The 18263-nt window shown below is 55.0% G+C and overlaps 5 protein-coding genes across 5 annotated transcripts; 2 read left to right on the top strand and 3 right to left on the bottom strand.

The window, feature by feature from the left end:
* Positions 1-817: 817 nt before the first annotated feature.
* GUITHDRAFT_78312 (hypothetical protein) lies at positions 818-2073 on the bottom strand (the record flags this gene model as incomplete). Its single annotated transcript, XM_005824140.1, has 6 exons — positions 818-916; positions 974-1063; positions 1356-1424; positions 1537-1608; positions 1689-1794; positions 1847-2073. 6 exons carry the CDS (start codon positions 2071-2073, stop codon positions 818-820), a joined length of 663 nt encoding a protein of 220 aa, XP_005824197.1.
* An 827-nt stretch (positions 2074-2900) lies between these two features.
* Positions 2901-3839, bottom strand: GUITHDRAFT_145173 (hypothetical protein; the record flags this gene model as incomplete). The annotated part of the gene is made up of 1 exon (XM_005824139.1): positions 2901-3839. The coding sequence occupies one exon, from the start codon at positions 3837-3839 to the stop codon at positions 2901-2903; it is 939 nt and encodes a 312-aa protein (XP_005824196.1).
* A 1593-nt stretch (positions 3840-5432) lies between these two features.
* On the top strand, positions 5433-10088 carry SLY1B (Sec1 family domain-containing protein 1B; the record flags this gene model as incomplete). The annotated part of the gene is made up of 16 exons (XM_005824175.1): positions 5433-5715; positions 5776-5864; positions 5915-5985; positions 6113-6245; positions 6345-6450; positions 7080-7132; positions 7370-7416; positions 7668-7725; positions 7987-8068; positions 8264-8423; positions 8788-8885; positions 9056-9111; positions 9230-9405; positions 9604-9697; positions 9825-9875; positions 10050-10088. The coding sequence occupies 16 exons, from the start codon at positions 5433-5435 to the stop codon at positions 10086-10088; spliced, it is 1596 nt and encodes a 531-aa protein (XP_005824232.1).
* GUITHDRAFT_155022 (hypothetical protein) lies at positions 10081-11670 on the bottom strand. Its single transcript, XM_005824138.1, has 4 exons — positions 10974-11670; positions 10743-10816; positions 10588-10696; positions 10081-10461 (listed from the first exon to the last, which is right to left on the bottom strand). Exons 1-4 carry the CDS (start codon positions 11631-11633, stop codon positions 10270-10272), a joined length of 1035 nt encoding a protein of 344 aa, XP_005824195.1. The 5' UTR covers positions 11634-11670; the 3' UTR covers positions 10081-10269.
* Positions 11671-13562: 1892 nt separating this feature from the next.
* On the top strand, positions 13563-14588 carry GUITHDRAFT_78289 (hypothetical protein; the record flags this gene model as incomplete). The annotated part of the gene is made up of 4 exons (XM_005824137.1): positions 13563-13679; positions 13858-13917; positions 13963-14022; positions 14151-14588. The coding sequence occupies 4 exons, from the start codon at positions 13563-13565 to the stop codon at positions 14586-14588; spliced, it is 675 nt and encodes a 224-aa protein (XP_005824194.1).
* Positions 14589-18263: the final 3675 nt, after the last annotated feature.

Raw genomic sequence — 18263 nt, 5'->3', positions numbered from 1 at the left:
AACAACCACCGAGGGGAACTGGATTGGAGCAGCTTCCTGGAAGTAAAAAATCGACGTTACAGGATGAGAAGAAATCGTGAGGATGGAGGACGAATATGTGCAAATGCCTTTCACTCTGTCCGAAACCCAGCACACCGAGAGGAGATTGAAAGTTTCATGATCGATGAGGAGAGTGCTCTCGTGTGTGTCAACGACGTGTCGCAGTCTCTTACCACTTATGGATGTGCATGTTCCCGATGACACACTGTCGATGCCTCCCACAACAACGCCCACGTACGAAGAGGACGATACTGGCTCAAGTTTCACCCATGCCTCCACGGTGAACTGGTAAGACGTTGTCGGGTCCGAGGATATCACAGCTGCAGTGACAACGTCATTCCCCTTCCTCCTTGATGTTCGACAGATGATTGACAGATCGGTACAGACCCTTACCTCCAGCCAATGTTGTATAGTCGCTTGCAAGGCTCGTTTGAGATGTGCTTCCGAGGGAGTACCCTGAGATGGACAGGATTTGACATGTCCTCTCCTCACTCCCCAGCTATCCTCCTACCTGCTCGGCCTGCTGGCGTCTGCCCCATCACCATCGTCAGCCGCATGACGAGCAGCGCTGCGGCTCCCCGCCATCTTGGCGCCATGATGGGGTGAAGCAACGGATTTCACTCTTCTTGACAACCCATCCCGGACTCGCCTCAGAGGAGTCGAAGTTTTGCCCCCATCACTGACTAGCGTGCCGGGCCCGGCCGGTATGTACGGTAACCGTTGAACGGTGAGGTGTTCATTCGATGTGTGGTAGTATCAAGTAACTGTACTTTAAAGATTATGCAGAGCTTGTTCTTAACATGATCATCCATGTGATAGCAGTGAAGAACAGCAAGACTGGGTATGCAGCCAGTGCGCGCCTCTGAGGAACAACCACCTGCCCATGAAGCATCTCAGTCAGCGCTCATGCCATGATGTTACAACGGGCAATAACCTCAGAGAGAAAACCCAGAGAAGACCGCAAGGACCACAGCATCCCTCCCAGGGAGAAGAGCAGGCGGAGAATAACGTTCGCAACGCCAGTCTGCCGTAGGCGTCAACCAACTCGAAGGCAAACGGGCGACATGGTCGGGACCTTGATGACGTCGCACTGACGTCCAGCTGGGCATGTCGTGACGTCCGACCAGCCCTGTGGGAGTCTAGTCAGAGCAAGAAGAGGACGTCGCGAGAAGAGGATACATTGCAACGGATAGTCCTTGGGTCTGTGACATTCTGCAGGTTGAGGACTTTGATTTCAGTGCAGTAATAGTACTGTTCCAACCATCAGTCACAGCATCTTGCTGGGAAAACATCACAACCTGGTCGGGGATGGAGACACGGACGATCATACAAAGCGAAGTGGCAAGAATCATCGGAGCCACGCAGTACCCCAGCAGACAAATGTTCTGTGACACACGGAGTCAACGATATCGCTCACCACAAATCTCTATGGAACAATTCAATCAGTCATGTACATCAAAAAATCTCATGAGATCTCCATGACAAGTGAAAGAGAACCTGAAAAAATGATACATTTCCTCCCAATAGCTTCGCGTTCACTGTCACAACAACAGCTCCAACCCAAACAACCTGAAACACGCGAAATTCAAGTTAACAGAGAATGCCCTCAACGACATGTAAGTGTTCACCAACAGCATGACGGAGAAGACAACCGCAGGTCGATCTCTGTTCGTGCTCTCTTGTATGTTCCCAGATTCATCGATGCTGAGTAGAATTGCGAGGATCAAACAAAGAAAAAGAGGCCCCCACAAATCCCTGCATGCGTGAACGGAGATCAGAGCAAGAAATCATCCAGCACAGGACTCACCAGTTTCGTAGCTCATCCCGTGTATCCCTCGAAGGCATCATCACTTTCGTTAACTTGGTCCAGACCATCCCCAAATCTCTTTTCACTGTGTCCAGCACAGGCTCGTCCAATGTCGTATCCTCTAGGATCCCCGAGCCATAGTTCGACGAGTCCGAACCCACGGGGACAGGAGGTGAGAACGGAGGAGGCTGAGGAGCAACCTCCACGCTCTGAATATTGCCGCTCATCTTCGCTGGCGAAGTTTGTGCGGGGCAGCTCCTTTGGCAGAAATGCAGATGAGTATGGCACGCTGATACAAGATTGAAGAGCTATGTAGCAGAGAAATGCTTCAAAGAATGCTCTTGCCTTACTTCCTTCCACTTCTAGCCCAGCTCAGATCCCATTCGCGCGCATGCGCCTGCTCTGGTTCGCCATGGGCTGACGTGTTGCCAAAATAAAGGAAATTTGCTCCGGGCTCTGGGTGGAGGCTACTACGGGTACCTAAATGGGAATTATGGTGCTTTACTGACCCGGTACTTTGCCCTGTGAGACCATGACTACCCGGTACTTGGAAGCTGTGAGACCATGACTACCCGGTACTTGGAAGCAACTGGGCTCGCGTCGGAGGGGATAATAGGCCTGGCGAAACCGTCGTTTGGCCCGCCGGGCCCGCCGCCGATCAGCAGGGCTGCCAGTGGCGGGCAGCCGCTTCATTCACTGAAGAATGATGTCTCCATACTTCGACTCTAGTACGAGTCAGTGCGGCTGTCAACTTGCCGTCCCGACTCACTGGTCACTTGACTCGGAACTGCTGAGCCTCGGAGTCACAGTCAAGTTACTATCATGGCACCGATCTCACCAGTGACCACTGGGCCAGCTACGGCTTTGAATTCCACGGCCTGGAAACTCGAAAACTACACAGTGACACCCGATCACTGGTTTTTTTACTTTTTACAGACTCTGCCCGGGTCAATCATTATTAACGGTTCAGCTGAATTCATGTGCGGCGATTGACTGGGCCCGGCCGACGAGGTAAATGAGAGCAACAAGATTTCTTGTCGGATATTGCAACAGGCTAATGCGGCAGAGCTTTCAAGATAGTCGCTGGGCCAGGCGACATGCCCCAATGGACGTCACTGATGATTACAGCAGCCGCGATCAAAAGCGCTCTCATCCTGTTTGACCGGAAAGGATCCAACGCGTTCGGATGCAGAGAGATTGAGGCGACGCCAAGTCCATTTTTCGGCTGCATGATGGTACCAAGAGTACTGTCCCCGAGCTTGATCGTGAAGGGCTTGTCTGCAAAGCTGGGAGCTTCTATGGTGACGTCGCCAGCAGCATGATGCGGAGTTGAATCCGAGACAAGGAATGTGCGACGTGAGAACGTAGTCTCTTGCTTGATGGAGCCTATCGACAAGCGGTCCGCCAGGATGGCGTTTTCTGGTGCTACAATGTAAGAAACCTTAGCTTCCTGCGAGAAAAAACCGAAAGCTTTCGATATCTTGACGATTGGCCGACGCCCCACATCGGTAAGAATGTACTCAACCTCTCTTGCTCCCCCTGCGAACATCTTCCCATACCATGTGCTGGTCTCCGCAATGAATAGAAGAGGTTGACCCATAGTCGCATGCATCACAACCCAACCATCTCCCGTATCATGCAAATTGAATTGATTCGTGTCTGCAAGACAAACCAGGGGGTCCTCTGGCCAACCTCCAACCACACTCCACACGTTCCCTCCCGATTGATCCACGACAGGACCCTCGCTGCCCACAGCATCAATCTGCTCGTCTCTCGCTTCAGCTCGGCTTCTCTCCTCCGAAACCTGTCCGCCGGGTCCACCAGAAACAGCTTGTCCGCTCGCTCCTCTCCCTTGGCTCCCCTGCTCGCCTCTTTGCACGAGCCATGCAACCGCCGCTTCCACGCTGTCTCCGCATGCTTCTGCCGCTGCCTCGCTCCTCTCAGCATCGAAGCCGAGCTCTATCAGCGCTCGAACCACTTGCTCCTTCGCCATCTCACCGAGGTCCTCTTATCATCCCCCTCATACCTGGTATCCTTAAGGATACATCTGATACATCCTATGTATTATGCGACCACTCTTGCCGAAAGAAATGCGTCCAGCACGATAGGACGTCATGATAAGGAGGAGAAGGAGAAGGAGAAGTAGGGGAGAGTTGTGATGGAGAAGGAGAGGGAGGGAGAAGATGAGAAGAGAGGAGGAGGAGAAGGGGAGAAACGAGGAGACCAAGAAGGAAAGGAGAGGAGAGAAATATGAAAGGAAGGGCAAGAGGAACATAGGAGGAAGGAACGAGGGCCGTCAAGTGAGGGAGGTGATATCGAGAGCAGGGCAGCGAGAGCAGAGGTCGAGACAAGATGACTTGACAGGAAGCATGTGCCGCTCTTACTCGGTGCCGAAGGTCAACAATTTTGTGATGGTGTAAGGATCATCAGGGATACCGCGACTTCTGCCACGGTTAACCTCTTGAGGTAGTACCTCCTCCTCCTCTACCACAACCACCTGCCCCTTCCCCCCCCCCCCCCCTTCCTCTCCTCCTCCTCATCATCACCACCACCGCCACCGCCACCACCACCACCACCACCACCATCATCATCGTCATCATCAGCAGCAGCAGCATGCTTAAATAGCCTGCAGCTCAGACGCCTAGCCCATGGCGCCCGCGAGGACTGTCATGCACATGGGACTGGCAACCCTTGCCCTTCTGCTGCCTTCCATTGGATGTGAGACCGGCCGTGGTACACCTGCATCGTCACATGACGAGGTGTTGCCAGGTGTGACGTCTGTGGGAAATCTGCATCGAGGCGATCTTTGGCTTCGCCTTCGAGGCGGTAGCGGCCAAGGGGAAGCGGTGCAAGTGCAAGGAGTGCATGCGTCGTCGTTGCCATACGTAAGGATTCCTTGTTTGCTCGAGATGGAGAGGAGAATCTCACTCTCCTCCCCCTTCTCCTCCTCCACATCCTCCTCCTCCCCATTCACATACTCCTCCTCCTCCTCTTCCTCAGTCTCTCGTCAAGAAGCAAGCTTCAGTCTTGGAACAAGTCCTCAGTCGAGTCAAACCTTACAACTCCTCGATGAGTAAGCCCTGATCACTAGCAACGCATCCCTCCCGTTGACCGACGACAGAAATCGGAGCTCTCCGCATGATAGAGTACGACGAGCACTGGAGAGACGTGTTGTCGATGGCTATCAGACCTTTTGATTTAAGTGATCCCCTTGACTTCCCTCCGATTCGCTGCCGTCGGGTTGACTTGTGAGATTTCCAGTGCTGCACGGAGTGGTGAATCACCAACATATCAATGAGGGTGAAGGTAGTCTGGACGTGCCGGTGATGATGTTCTGCCGATTGAACAATCACACAGCCAAAGCTGTAAGACCCTTGATGAAGAATTCTTGATGTTTTCGTCCTCTGATCAGATCGAGCAGATCATGCAGAGTTTCCTTAGAAACCAATATACATCTTATTACCTACACCTGTCAGGGCCGCATAATCCATCGAGAGTGCATGACATTTTCAAGGTTTGCATGATTGTTGCTGTTGACATGCTTGCAATTGTATTTGTCGTGCCACTTGCTACACATTGCTTGTAAATGATCCGAACTTTAAATATGATCGTTCTGTTGTCTTTTGTTATCTTCACGAATGACGACGACGACGACGACGACGACGACGACGACGTTGTTGATGATGATGATGATGGGACGATGATGAAGACGACGATTGTAGCACTTTCTCCTCGTGGATTTCTTCTTCTCAAACGACACGTTCTTAGTCCCGAAGGTGACAGGCTGGTTGCTCAGGAGTTTCCGGAAGATGCTCTCAAGGCAACTCTCAGCTCGTGTATCACTCTTCCGATAGACTTCATCTCTCTCGGTCTTGATTGCAATCCTGTTCACAAGTGTACAATTTACTGAAGGAAGAGCTCACTTGCAGACGACGACATGTTCGAGCTGGGCTTGAGAGATTGCTACTCTAACCTGCATATGTGTCATAAGAAAGGCGATTACCATGACATGGTAGAGGTATCCAGAACCTGTCCTGCGATGTTTGCGCCTGAAGACGGAGTTTGCAGCAAATCTCTGAAGGACTTCTTAACGTTCTGATCACTTGCAACCTGAAGCCAGTGATCTTCGCGCAGAAGAGGTACGAGAGATTGGAGGTTGCCTCTCCCTTTCAATCTTGCTGATCGTGTTTTCTCTGCAACCAATCCTTGCATCTCCGACCGAACAAACAAACTTGAAACGCAACATCGCAGCATGTGGGCAATCAGGGTCGCAGAGAGGTTGAGGGCGAAGATCAATGAGCAGCTCGGGAGGCATATCTACTCGTTCGAGCCCACAAAGGACGGGGAGAACCCTGAGATAGATGAGACCCCTCGTCCCATCCTTGTGATCGCAGACCGGGTGAGGAGATGTGATAGCTGTCTTTCTCTGATCTCTGGACATTGCACGACACGCTTCTTGTCTGTGATGATGGATGATGGGATGTAAGACTGTTTGCAGATTGTCGATTTTCCGATCATGCTGCATCATCATTGCGAATACAGACCGCTGATCCATGACTGTCTTGGTATACATGTCAACACGGTTGCCATCCCGACGAAACAAGGTGAAGTACGACATCATTGAAACGATTGCAATGGTCCAACTCAGATGGTGATGATGATGATGATGATGAGGAGGAGGAGGAGGAGGAGGAGGAGGATGGGACGACCACGACGACGACGATAAGGAGGAGGAGGAGAAAGATGACAAAAGTTCATGGTGGAGGCCATCAGGGCTAAGGAGAGGGGAGCGATGTCTTGCAAACTTCAAGAAGATGTGTTTCCGGCACTTTTGTTGATAATGCTCACTGACATGAGGTGGGGTTATAGAGCAATCTTCAAACAGCACTTCTCCTAAGCACTTCTTCTGGCCCTTGAGTACGTTATGACCTTCCCTTTCCTTATGCTCCTACTCCCTCTCCTGTCCCGCTATTCCTTTCCTCTTCCACCACCTCCTACTCCTCCTCCTCCTACTCCTCCTCCTCCTACTCCTACTCCTCCTCCTCCTACTACTCCTACTACTACTACTTCCTTGTCTCCACCTACTTCTGCTCTGCTCTGATTTCTGCTGCTCCTGCTCCTCCTCCATCTGTCTGACTGATCGTCTCCCGCCTTGAATTCGTTGCCTTTGTATCGTTTGCTCTCTCTTCTCATTTCCCGCTGCCACGTCATCAAAAGTCTCACACAGCTACAGGCAAGGAGGATAATTTCTGGTGTAAGAACCTCAACGATACCATCCCCAACGTGGTGAAGGATCTGCAGGACCGGCTGTCCTTTGATAAAGTACTCTCCCCTTTGCCCTCCTGCCCCTGGTTCTACTACTGCTGCTCCTCCTCCTGCTGCTGCTCTCCTGCTCCTGTTCCTCCTGCTCCTGCTCTCCTCCTGCTCCTGCTCTTTCTCTCCGCTCTCCTTCTTCCTCTCTTCACTCGCCCCTCCTCCAGCTTGCCCTCTCCCCCAGCTTTTCCTCAAAAATTGTTCAAACAGGACGAGGAGGTGGATCCCGAGTCTCCTCTCAGAGCAGAATTGAAACAGTAAGTGAGAGGCGAGGAGGAGAGGGGAAGGTGGGACAATGGAACGACTTGCACAGAGGACGGGATGAAGAGGTAGTGGGAGAGAAAGACGGCTGGAGGAAGATACAAGCAGGATTTGAGGAGGACGGGGGCAAAGGGGAACAAGAGGAGGAGGTTGAAAGAAGGGACATTGAAAAAGTTGAGGGGAGGATCAGAGGATGGGGGAATCGGTTGGAGGAGAGGAAGAAGATTTGCTGACTCCTTCTGTGCAGAGCCTTTCGCGGTCGTATTCTAGATGCTCACATGAAGATAGTCACGAACCTTGCGGAGGTATGAAGCATGGGGGTCAGACGAAGGAGCAGGAGGCAAGAGGGAGGAGGGAGGGAGGGGAGGGAGGGAGGGGAGAAGGAGGCGAGGGAGGAAGGGGAGGAGGAGGCGAGGGAGGAAGGGGAGGAGAAGGCTAGGGAGAAGAAACAAGAAGGACTCGCAGGGGTTATGACGTAGGAAGGAGGAGGAAGGAATGAAGGAAGAGGAGGAGTGGGGCAGTAGCAAGATACCCTAATGCGGTGATGATGCTGATTGGAGGAGCAGGAGATTGAGAAGAGGGGGCTAGATGACTTCTACGAAGTCGAATCGAAAATCCTGTCGAAACCTCACGCTCCCAACATCGACGGTTGACCTGCTCTCTCTCTCCCTCTTCCCACTCCTTATGCCCTATCTCCATCCACTACCGCCACCACCTCTCCTCTAACTTTCGTCGTTCTTCTCCTCCTCTTCCTACTTTCCCCCAACTCCTCTTTCCCTCCTTCCCCCAATCCCCCTCTACCCCTCATCCTCAGCTCCATCCTCTCCTCTGAAGCGCGTCCAGCCATCGAAGATCTCCTGTCCGGCTACAAGATCCAGGTGCCGGAGGAGGATCGCGTCAAAATTTCCTGCACGGCCAACGACAGGATGAGGCTCTTTCTCATCCTCTACATGTGCTGCTCCTTAGAGGACGAACTCCTCCAAGAGCTCTTCAAATACGTCAGGTGATTCCTCCCTGACTCCTTTTCTCCCCTCCCTCCCCTTCCTTCCCTATCTTTGTCATTCCTCCTCCCTCCCTCTCCACTCCCCTTTACTCCCCTCCCAGGTCTTCCATACCCTCCCCCTCCTCCTCTACGTCCTGCACTGCCATCTCCTTCATTTTCTCCCTTTCGCTCTTCGTCGCTCGTGCGGCCAACCCGCCTCTTTCTCATCTCTCAGTGAATTCTTCGTTTATTCCTGCCTCGTCCTCACAAACTCCGTCCTCCCCTCCCTCCTCCCTCCTCTCAGCTCCTTGTCCCTCCCCCCCCCCCCCTACTTCTCTTTAGCTCCTCCCATCTCTTCCCAGCCGCTGACGGAGAAACGCGGCAGGGCGGGAGGGAGCGACACGAGTGTTTTCAGTCACCTCCTGCACCTCAAGAAAATGGATGCGAACCTTGACTTTGGCCGTCCCAAAGGCATGGTAGCAGGTATGCTCCTCCTCCTCCTCCTCCTCCTCCTCCTCCTCCTCCTCCTCCTCCTCCCCCTCCTCCCATCCCCTTTCTTCCTTCACCATCTCTTCTCTTCCCATTCTGTACTCGTTCTCCTTTCCTCATTCTTCTGCCAACAAGTTTCGCTTTGTCTCTTTGACATGTCGCAGGGATCTTGTCGGCAAGCACGGAAAGGTTGAGTCTGGCGGGGACAGCAAACGTGCAGGTAATCGGGAGCAGGAGGGGAGCAGGAGCAGGAGCAGGAACAGGAGGGGAGCAGGAGCAGGAGCAGGAGCAGGAGCAGGAGCAGGAGCAGGAGGAAGCAAGTTGCTGACGCGGCGCAGAGCTCGCTGGCAAGGATGGTACGGCAGCTCGTCATCCAGCTTCAAGATGCGCTGCAGGAGAGAATGGAGAGAGGAGGCGCAAAGGGGAGAGGGGATGAAAAACTTCCCTCCTCCGTAGAGGCAGAAATCTCCCGAAATTTCGTCTCCTTCGATCCTTTCCATGAGATGAGGATTTGGTATTTCCCGCATTTTCTCCTCTCCTGCCTCCCTCCCCCTTCTCGTTCTCCCCGGCTCCTTCTCTCCCTTGATCTCTCCCCTGCTCTCTCCCCCTTCCTCCCTGCTCTCTCTCCCTTCCTCCCTGCTCTCTCACTTACTCACTTTCATCCCTCCTCCCTGCTCTCCACTCCCCTCCACCTCCTGCTGACTTCAGTCAGTGATGCCCTCGCGGATGTCACGCATGCCATGGTCTTCGTCAACGGCGGTGGCAATTTCGTTGAGATGATGGACATACGGAAGGCGCTGGACCAGGTGATTCTCCTTCCCTCTCCCCCTCCTCCCTCCTACTTCTCGCATCCCCTACTCCCCCCTCCCTCCGCCTCCGCCTCCTCTCCTTGCTTCGCCTGCTCTCTCCGTCCTCCCTTACTTCCTGCTTCAGGTTGGAGTTTCCAGTTGCTATGGAACGACGGACATGATTAGCCCCGATCAGGTCGATATTCCTCTCTTCCTTGCGGAACTGACACTGTTTGTCTCTTCCTCCTCCTCTTCCTCCTCCTCCTCCACTTCATCCACCTTCCATATGCACTCGAATCCACGATTTCTGCATCGTTCCTAATCTCATGGTGCTTTCACCCTTCTCACCTTCTCGCCTCCTGCTCTTCAGTTCCTCCATCAGCTCGCGATATGCGGGAAGGCGGGATGATAAGCAATTTTTTAAAAAAGTTTAAAGAAAGACAGAAAGAGATAGAGAGACAGAAGGGAAGAGAGGAGAAGAGAAGAAGAAAAGGATTACAGATAAGTGAGAGGGAGCAAGCGGAAGGAAAAGGGACGAGACAGAGAAACAAGACAAACAATATCAAGTGAACACCCAGCTCTCCTCCTCCTCAGGCTGCAAAGTTCATGTTCTCCTCCAGCTTCTGCGCCTCCTGCTCCTCCGACCATCTCTTCATCTTATCCTTCTCCTCCCTCAGCTCCTTCCTGGCCAGGTGCAGTCGCCGAGCGAGCAGCGGGCCTCTCTCTGCCTCCAGCTTCAGCTCCGCCTGCCGATGAAGCTCCTTCTGCAACTCCCTCTTCACCTGCCCGTCACGTCAGCTCCACCACCTTCCTCCTCTCCTCCATCACCTCCCTCCTCTCTCCGTCTCCCTTCGACCCCCCTCACCCCGTTCTCTCCATCCACTATCCCGCTCTCTCCATCCTCTTACCGCATCCTCGATCTCAGTCGCGCGCTGTGCGGTCATCTGATCGAACTTGAGCTGCTGCATGTTCGATGTCACTTTATCGTCATCCACAGCTCGCTGCGCCAACACGCTCCTGCTCCTCCGTCAGCCTCGCCGCTCCTCCCCAGCAGGAAGCTAACCTGTCCTTGGCTATCCTCAGGGACTGAAGGGTGCTGGCGATGGAGGAGCGGGCAAGAGCCTCCTTGTTCTCTACCTGCGAAGAATTCAGCTGGCTGAAAGCATCGCTCTCCTCGCTATCATCGAAATTTCTCTTCCCGTCCTCTTCCTCCTCCTCCTCCTCCACCACCACCACCACCATCCCCTCAACTCCTTGTCCTTCTCCTCCCCCTCCTCATCATCATCATCATGACCTGCGGGAGGTTGTCCAGCGCCTCTCGTTCCATTGCTGCCAACGTCTCCACCTTGGATTGAAGCTCGTCGAGCTCCTTCCTCGGGTCTTGTGCATTTGCAGCAGCAGGTTCCTCCTGCGAGGCTGCGACCTTGCGAGCTCCTCCTGCTCCCACAGCAGCTGCTGCCTTCTTGGCCTCGACTGGATGACCAACTTTCACAGGCGGCGACGTGGCTGCTGGATAGGCTTCCTTTGGTGCGCTTCTTTTGGCGGCGACCTGCTGGTTGTTGCGCTGCTGCTTCGCAGGTACATGCTTTGAAGCCTTCGCCGCCTTCTCTCTGGACAACTCGGAGACGAGGACGTGGTGGATCTCCTCCTTGAGAGTTCCTGCCACTGCTCGACTGATCGCCTTCCCGATCTGCATGCCGATCATCTCGTCCATTTCTCTCTGCCCCTCAACCGACATGACCGGCTCCCTTGCAACCTGCGCTCGAACATGCTGACGGTTGGGCGCATGTCTGTCCTCGACAGCTGCTTCCTGGTGGTCCTGCTCCATCTGCTCCTGCTCGCCTTGCGCCGGCTCCTCCTCCTGTCTCCTCGCATTCTCCTTCTCCTCAGGAACCACTACCGGCGCGTACCGATCCTTCTCCAGTGTTTGATGCTTGTGCAAGAGGCGCTTCATCGCGCCTTCCTTGCTGTGCGAGCTACCCACTGAAGATTCCTTGATCTTCTCCATCTCGGACGAGAGGCCGTCAACCCTTTGCTGGAGACCCTTGATCTACACCGACATGTCAGCACAACCGTCAACGTTCCCGAGCTCAGTTACGGTTTGCAGCAGTTGCTTCTCGAGGTGTAGCTTGTGGTCGATGGGCGAGTCAACAGCTTCATCCTTTGGGATACCAAACTTGTCGTACTCGGCCAGACTGGAGCCCTGAGAAAACGAGCGATCAAGACGCCGCAAGAGGCTGCCGAGCGGAAGGAGGGTGAAACGAAGGGATGGCGGAACACGGAAGGGAGGGAGGGAGGAGAGCAGGAGCAGGAGCAGGAGGGACGGGCTCACCTTCTCCCTTCCTTCACCGTCTCCTTGCGCTATCAGAACCACCATTGCCGCCAGCGCTGCCAGCGCCAACCATGTAGCTGCCCACCTTGCTCTGCCCGCCATGCCCGAAATAGCGGTACCCACATCCCCCCGCAATCCCCACAAAACCCCTCGTCCCCCCTCGCACCCTCCTATTTCTGGCGCCATGGCAGATTGGGTTTTGCTGTGGTGAGGGAGAAGGGGAGGAAGGGCGAGAGGAAGTGAAGGAGAGACAAGAGGACAAGACCAGGAGGAGCAGACTGAAGTGAGTGCTCGATCGTCGTCAAGGATGGAAGGAGGGAGGACAAGGGAGGGGAGGGAGCTTGTGGCACCTGTTGATGTTCAAGGTCAGAGGGGTAGGAGGCGGCAGGCTGCCCTCCTCCTCATCGGTCTCTCAATGGCGGCAGTTGCAGTGGCCATGGTCGGACTTGGGATGAGAGACGATCGCGCTGACACTCGACGAGGAAGCGAGCTCCTCCCCATGTGGGTCAAGGACTGGACTCAGGAGACCCCTGGCGTTCCGACTGAGGTGAATGAGGAGGAGGCTGACTATCCGCTCCTCGATGGGATCAGAGTCCTCGATACGAACAGCGATGAAGCTGTGCAGGGAGGAGAGTATTGCTTCGCCCGCATCAATCAGGACAGAGCTCTCTGCGGTATGCGAGGATACTCTTACTACAAGATTACCTCGGCCCAAGCAAGGATCATCGATGGCGGTTACAGGTGAAGCTGCTCGACCGTTCCTGACCCTGTTCACATCCGTTGTCATGAGCTGCAAACCCTTTCCTCCACCACCAAATTCCACCTTGCCAACCTCCCCTCCCCGCCCAGCTTCCTTTCCAACCATTACGGTTGCAATGGGACACTGATGAAAACTTTCAGAATGAAGATGGCGCTGCTCGTGGAGGACAAGTACATCTACTCGCTCTCTGTTGTTCGCTTGCCAGCCTTCAAGGATCGTGTCCCAGCATCGACGAGGCACAAGGACCAAATCCCAGAGCTTCTCGGCATGTTCAAGATAAGATCAGTGCACCCATCCCCCTGTCAAGGCAACCAGTCGGCTGCTGGTTCCAATGTGAATGAGATCGAATGGCCCAGGAATCAACCAGAGAACATCCCAAGACCGCAGGCTCCTCCCTCCTCGTCACCTCCTCCGTCCCAGCCATCCTCCAATGGTGCTCTTCCTTCTCCCCTCCCCTCCCCTCCCTCTCCTCTTCCTGTATCCTCCGCTACCCCCACGCTTCTTCCTTGTCCTTCTCATCATCGACAACTATGTATCTCCTCTGTTTTGACACAGTGGATCTCAGGTAATCTCAATTGGGGTCAGGACCTGGTCTGGCCGAACAACGCAAGCTGGTCCAACAACGGGATCGCATGGCCGGCAGCATACAAAGATCGACAGCCGACGAGCCTGGGGTACAAGCCTCCGAATGCGTCCGAGGTTCTGCGCATCAGGAAACAGACAACGATGCTGCTGCTCGAAGTCATTCCAGGTTTCCCTCGGGCTTGCAGACTTGGGACGCCAGTTGACGTATGGCTGTAGATGAGTACGACGCTTCAGAGAGGTTCTCAAGCTGCAAGGCCTTCACTCCCAAGGACCAGAAGAGCTGCGGGTCGTGTTATGCCTTCGCTGCTGCTGCAGTCTACTCGGTCACTAACTCTTCTCCTCCCCCTCCTATTCGTACTCATCATAATCATGATCATCGTTATCGTCTTCCTCCTCTTGTGTCCCTCGACGTCGTTCCTCCCATCCTCTTCCTCGTTTTCACTCTTTTTCTTCTCTTTCTCCTTTTTCTGTCTCTTCTGCTTCTCTGAAGTCGGATTCCAGGCTCGCCTGTGTGCTCAGACAGGAGGACAGTTCAACATCGATCTGAGTCCCCAGCAGATTGTGAGGAAGTTGAGAAGGCGCGATGTCAGTTTGACATGAAAGCAGGTTTCTTGCAATTCAAATGATGGATGCAGCGGCGGGAATGCGATCGATACCTTCGAACAGGTGAAGTCTCGTACTCTCCTCCAATACTATCACCACCACCGGCTCTCTCTCCTCCTCCGGCTTTCCTCCTCCTCATGCCCTCCCTCGGTTCGCTCTTCTGCCTCCTCTTAACTTGTCGCTACTCTCAGATGTACACCAGCGGCCGTGTTCCCGGATGGTGCATGCCCTATCTTGCCAAGGATGTCGGAGGAGGAGGGCCAGCCTGCTCGGACGTCTGCAGTCTCGGCCCGGACTACTCAGTGAAGGCCTCTTCACTCGGCGTCATCCAAGACAACGTCCGCCAGATCCAGTCGGAGATTCTGAGCAACGGGCCCGTCTTCGCCGCGTTCTGGGTGTACTCGGACTTCATGGCGTACACGGGTGGGGTGTACTCGGCGAGCAAGGAGGCGCTCGCGCAAGGGAAGACTGGGGGTCATGCCGTGATGATGGTGGGGTGGGGGACGGATAAGGAGACAGGGCAGGACTACTGGCTCCTTCAGAACTCCTGGTCAGAGAAATGGGGGGACAAGGGAAGGTTCAAGATCAAGAGGGGAGTCGACGAGTGCGGAATTGAGAGCCTCGGGTAAGAGGGTGGAGGGCAGTTGACTTGCTTCTTCTGACGTTCTTCTCCTCTTCCTCTTATCCTTCTGCTCTTGTTGAATCCTCCTTGTCATTTGCTTCCTCTTCTATTCCCTTCCTTCTCCTCCTCCTCCTCCTCCTCCTCCTCCTCCTCCTCCTCCCCTTCCCCCTCCTTCTCCTCCTCTCTGGCATGACAGCGTGTGGTTCATCACTCCCCAGAAGCCCTCGATCTGCGGGTCTAAAGTTTGCTCTAACGGGGCTGAGCTGGACAAGCGCTGCCGCTGCCGCTGCCAGGGGGAGTGGACGGGAGACACTTGCAGTGTTTGCTCCCTCAAATGCAGCGAGGGAGGAAAGCTCGACCCTCGGACGTGCTCCTGCGTGTGCCGTCCTGGTCACTTCGGCCCTCTCTGCGAGAACAAGATCGTGGTCGGTTCCAACGTTGTCTGCACGCAGACGGGCAAAACGGAGCAGAGACCCTTCATCTCGTGGTCGTTGCAGGAGGAGGAGGCGAAGTTTGTACCTGGTGGATACGTCCAGGTGATGCGGAACCTTTATGCTTGTTCCAACTTCCTTCTCCTCGTCCTCCTCTCCTCGTCCCGTTCACTTTCTTCCCCGTCCTCGTCTTGCCGCCATCACTCCTCATCTGTTTTGCTCTCCCCTCTCCCTTCTTCGTCTTCTTCCTCGCTCTCCCTCGCCTCACACTCTCCAAGGTCTTCCGCAAGGACGTCACGCCCTGGACCCCAGCAGGAGGGTGGGCTGCAGCTGCGTCGGACCCCCTCCACATCTGCGGGGGAAAGAGCTCCTGGGCTGCTGGGTCCACCTGCGCCTCCACCGGGGTCTTGTCCCTGCCTCCTCTTCCAGCTGGGGAGTTTGCGGTGTACTATGCCAAGTACCTGGGAAGCAACGAGTTCGGGGTCAGCAGGGGATATCAGCTCCCTCTGCAGCGCCTGTGGCCGGACGTGGTGGTGGTGGAGCGATGCAGCGCCGTAGAGCCGGCAGCGGAGGACGCGAAGAAGAAGGTGGCCTCCTCCTCCACCACCACCACCACCACCACCACCACCACCACCACCACCACCACCACCACCACCCTCTTCTCCCCCCTCTGTCCTCCTCCTCCTGTTGTAGAAGTGCTGACCTTCTGTCGGCTCAGTTCATTGCCGAATCGAGGACACGTTTTGCTCAGCGATGGCAAGACGAGGAAGAGGCGAAGAAGCTGCGGGCAAAGCACAATCAGCAGGCAGAGGAGGCGGCCAAGACCGTCACAACACCCCAGCCCGTCCGGCTAGTCGCTCCCCACCTGTGCTTCAGCACTTTGAGGGCTGAGTTTAGCATGCCTCTCGAGCAGGACTCGAACCCGCCTTCTTCCAAGGTTTGTCCTTCTCCTCCTCCTCTCCTCCTTCGCCTACTCCTTCTCCGTCTACTCCTCCCCTCCTCCCCTTCCCCCTCCAAGTCCTCCAGAACCCCCTTCCTCCTCACCCTCCTCTCCTTTCTGCTCCTCCGTCTTCGTCTCCTTTCTTGCCCTCATCTGGTCTCATTGCTTCTCAGGAGTTCGGTCTCTTCCAAAACGAGCAGCGAGACTCGTGGTACAAGCTCGGGACAGTTGAGGGTCAGCGGGAAGGGATCGTGACGTTGGACGTCTCGGGTATCCCATCGGCAACGTACACTCTAGGTCTTGCCACCTCTCTCCCTCCCACCTCTCTCCCTCCTTCCCTCCCTCCCTCCCTCCCTCCCTCCCTCCCTCCTCTCCTCTCTTCTTGTTCTGCTCTCTTTCCTCGTCCTGGCCTCCCCTCCTTCACCCAGCCTGCTCTCTCTCACACATTTCTTGCACTCCTCCTCCTGAAACCTTCTTGCAGGCATGGTGGCACTCGGAAAGGTGCAGGCGACGGCTGAGGTTGTTGTGGGCTCTGTTTCCATGAAATACGCCTATCGCTACAATGCCAAGTTGCTCGAGGTGATGGCAGGGAGGCGCAGGAGCAGGAGGAGGGAGTGGGGATAGAGCGGAGAGTAGGAGAGGAGCAGATGAATATGGTTAGCGTGGAGGGGGCGCAGGGAGGTGAGTTCAGGGATCGCAACCCAGGGGGAGGAAGGAGAAGGAAGGCGAAAGACATTGAAGGTCCTCGAGAGCGATTTGACTCTGAAGTTGCAGGTGGACGTGGAGTGGGACGTTCAGCCCGCAGCGGCAGCCTCGAGCGGCATGTGGATCGGTCTGTACAGGAAGGGAGCGTCTCTCGCCGAGCCCCAAGGGAGCATCAAGATCGGAGAGAATCAGAACGTGCGATCGTCGGGGAAGCAGACTATCACATTGAATCGCAACAAGCATGTGAGTTGCGAGAGGAGGAGCGGGAAAAGAGCGGAGGGGAGGTAGAGGAAGGTCGAGATAGAAGAGGATAGAGGAGGAGGATGGTGGTGGTGAAGATGATGATGATGATGATAGGGAGGAGGAGGAGGAGGAGGAGGAGGAGGAGGAGGAGGATGACGAAGATTGCAGGCAAACTTGATGCTGCGAGCTGCACCTGGCACGCCCTACGTGTTGAGATTTCTAACTGCGGAAGACGTCGTGCTCAACGAAGCGAGCTTCAAGTGGCCATGAAGGACAGGGCAGGACGAGACCTCTTGAAGCATCAGGAGGAGGGGGAAAGGCCAAGGGTGTTTAACTGGTTCAGCTTCGACGAGAAAGAGCAGGAGCAGGAGCAGGAGCAAGAGTAGGGGTGGAGGGAGGAGCAGGAGAAAGGAAAGAGGAAGGAGTAAGAGGGGAGGAGAAGGTATTGTGATGATTCAGTCTGTAAGATATTCATTGTTGACAAGCGCTGTCTTCACTTGTTCATGGCGACCAGGAAGGCGTCCATGGGTCCCTTCCCACTCGTCACCTTCACCTCCTTCCTGAGCTTCTTCCTCGACCTCTCAGCCGCGGGCCTGCTTGCAGTCCTTTTGTCCGCCCTTGCATGCAAAGGCTTCATCCTAACCACTGCTGCCTCCTCCTTGTCGCGGCAGGTAACTTCGCTGTCGTCCCCTACACTCTTCTCTTGTCCTCCCGTGTTTGCTTCTCCTTTCTGTTCCTTCTGCTCCGCCTTCCCCTCCTCCGCCTTGTCCCGCTGGCCAGGCCTGGCGAACAAGTTCTTCAGCACGTCCTGCCGTTTCCTGACGGTAGGAGGTGTCGAAATCTTCTTGCTCGACCCTGTTCCCGTTCTTTTCTGCAAGGGAGATCGCCTTCCCTTTTGCTTCACTCGCTTCACCTCCTCGCAGTGCAGGAGGTCGATCACATCCACCTCCATCTCCCCATGCTCCAGCGAAGCCTCCACGGGTTCTTCCTTCTCCCTCTCCTTCTCCTGCTCCTGCTCCTTGACTTCCTCCTGCTCCTGCTCCTGCTCCTGCTCCTGCTCCTGCTCCTGCTCCTGCTCCTGCTCCTGCTCCTGCTCCTTTGCACCCTCTTGAGCCTTCTTGGTTCCTTCCTCCTCCCCATCCTCCTGGTCCATATCCTGATGGCTGTACTCCTCCGTTTCCATCTTTTCCATATTCTCCTCCTCCGCTCCTTCAAATTTCGAACGATCCACGTCATCATCAGCCTCAGGCAGCTCTGCTTGCCCATCCTCCTGCGCAAGGCTGCTCGGGGGATCGTCAAGCTTGTCTGGCATGATCGCCAGCAGCTCGGAGGAGAAGGAGGTTGAATTTGTTCCTGCGTTCGG

The sequence above is a fragment of the Guillardia theta genome (genome assembly GCF_000315625.1).
Source record: "Guillardia theta CCMP2712 unplaced genomic scaffold GUITHscaffold_98, whole genome shotgun sequence".
NCBI classification, from domain to species: domain Eukaryota; class Cryptophyceae; order Pyrenomonadales; family Geminigeraceae; genus Guillardia; species Guillardia theta.
Note: the sequence above shows the minus strand (reverse complement) of the source record. Positions and strands in the feature narration are given on the sequence as shown.

Bases quoted from the DNA above. Each gene is read 5' to 3' on its own strand.
- GUITHDRAFT_155022 (XM_005824138.1), bottom strand. From the start codon at position 11,633: ATGAAGCGCCTCTTGCACAAGCATCAAACACTGGAGAAGGATCGGTAC. The intron at 10,817-10,973 runs GTCATGATGATG...AATTCTTCGCAG, and splicing joins CGCTGGACAACCTCCCGCAG to GTAGAGAACAAGGAGGCTCT. The intron at 10,697-10,742 runs GTTAGCTTCCTG...ACGGAGGAGCAG, and splicing joins CTGAGGATAGCCAAGGACAG to GAGCGTGTTGGCGCAGCGAG.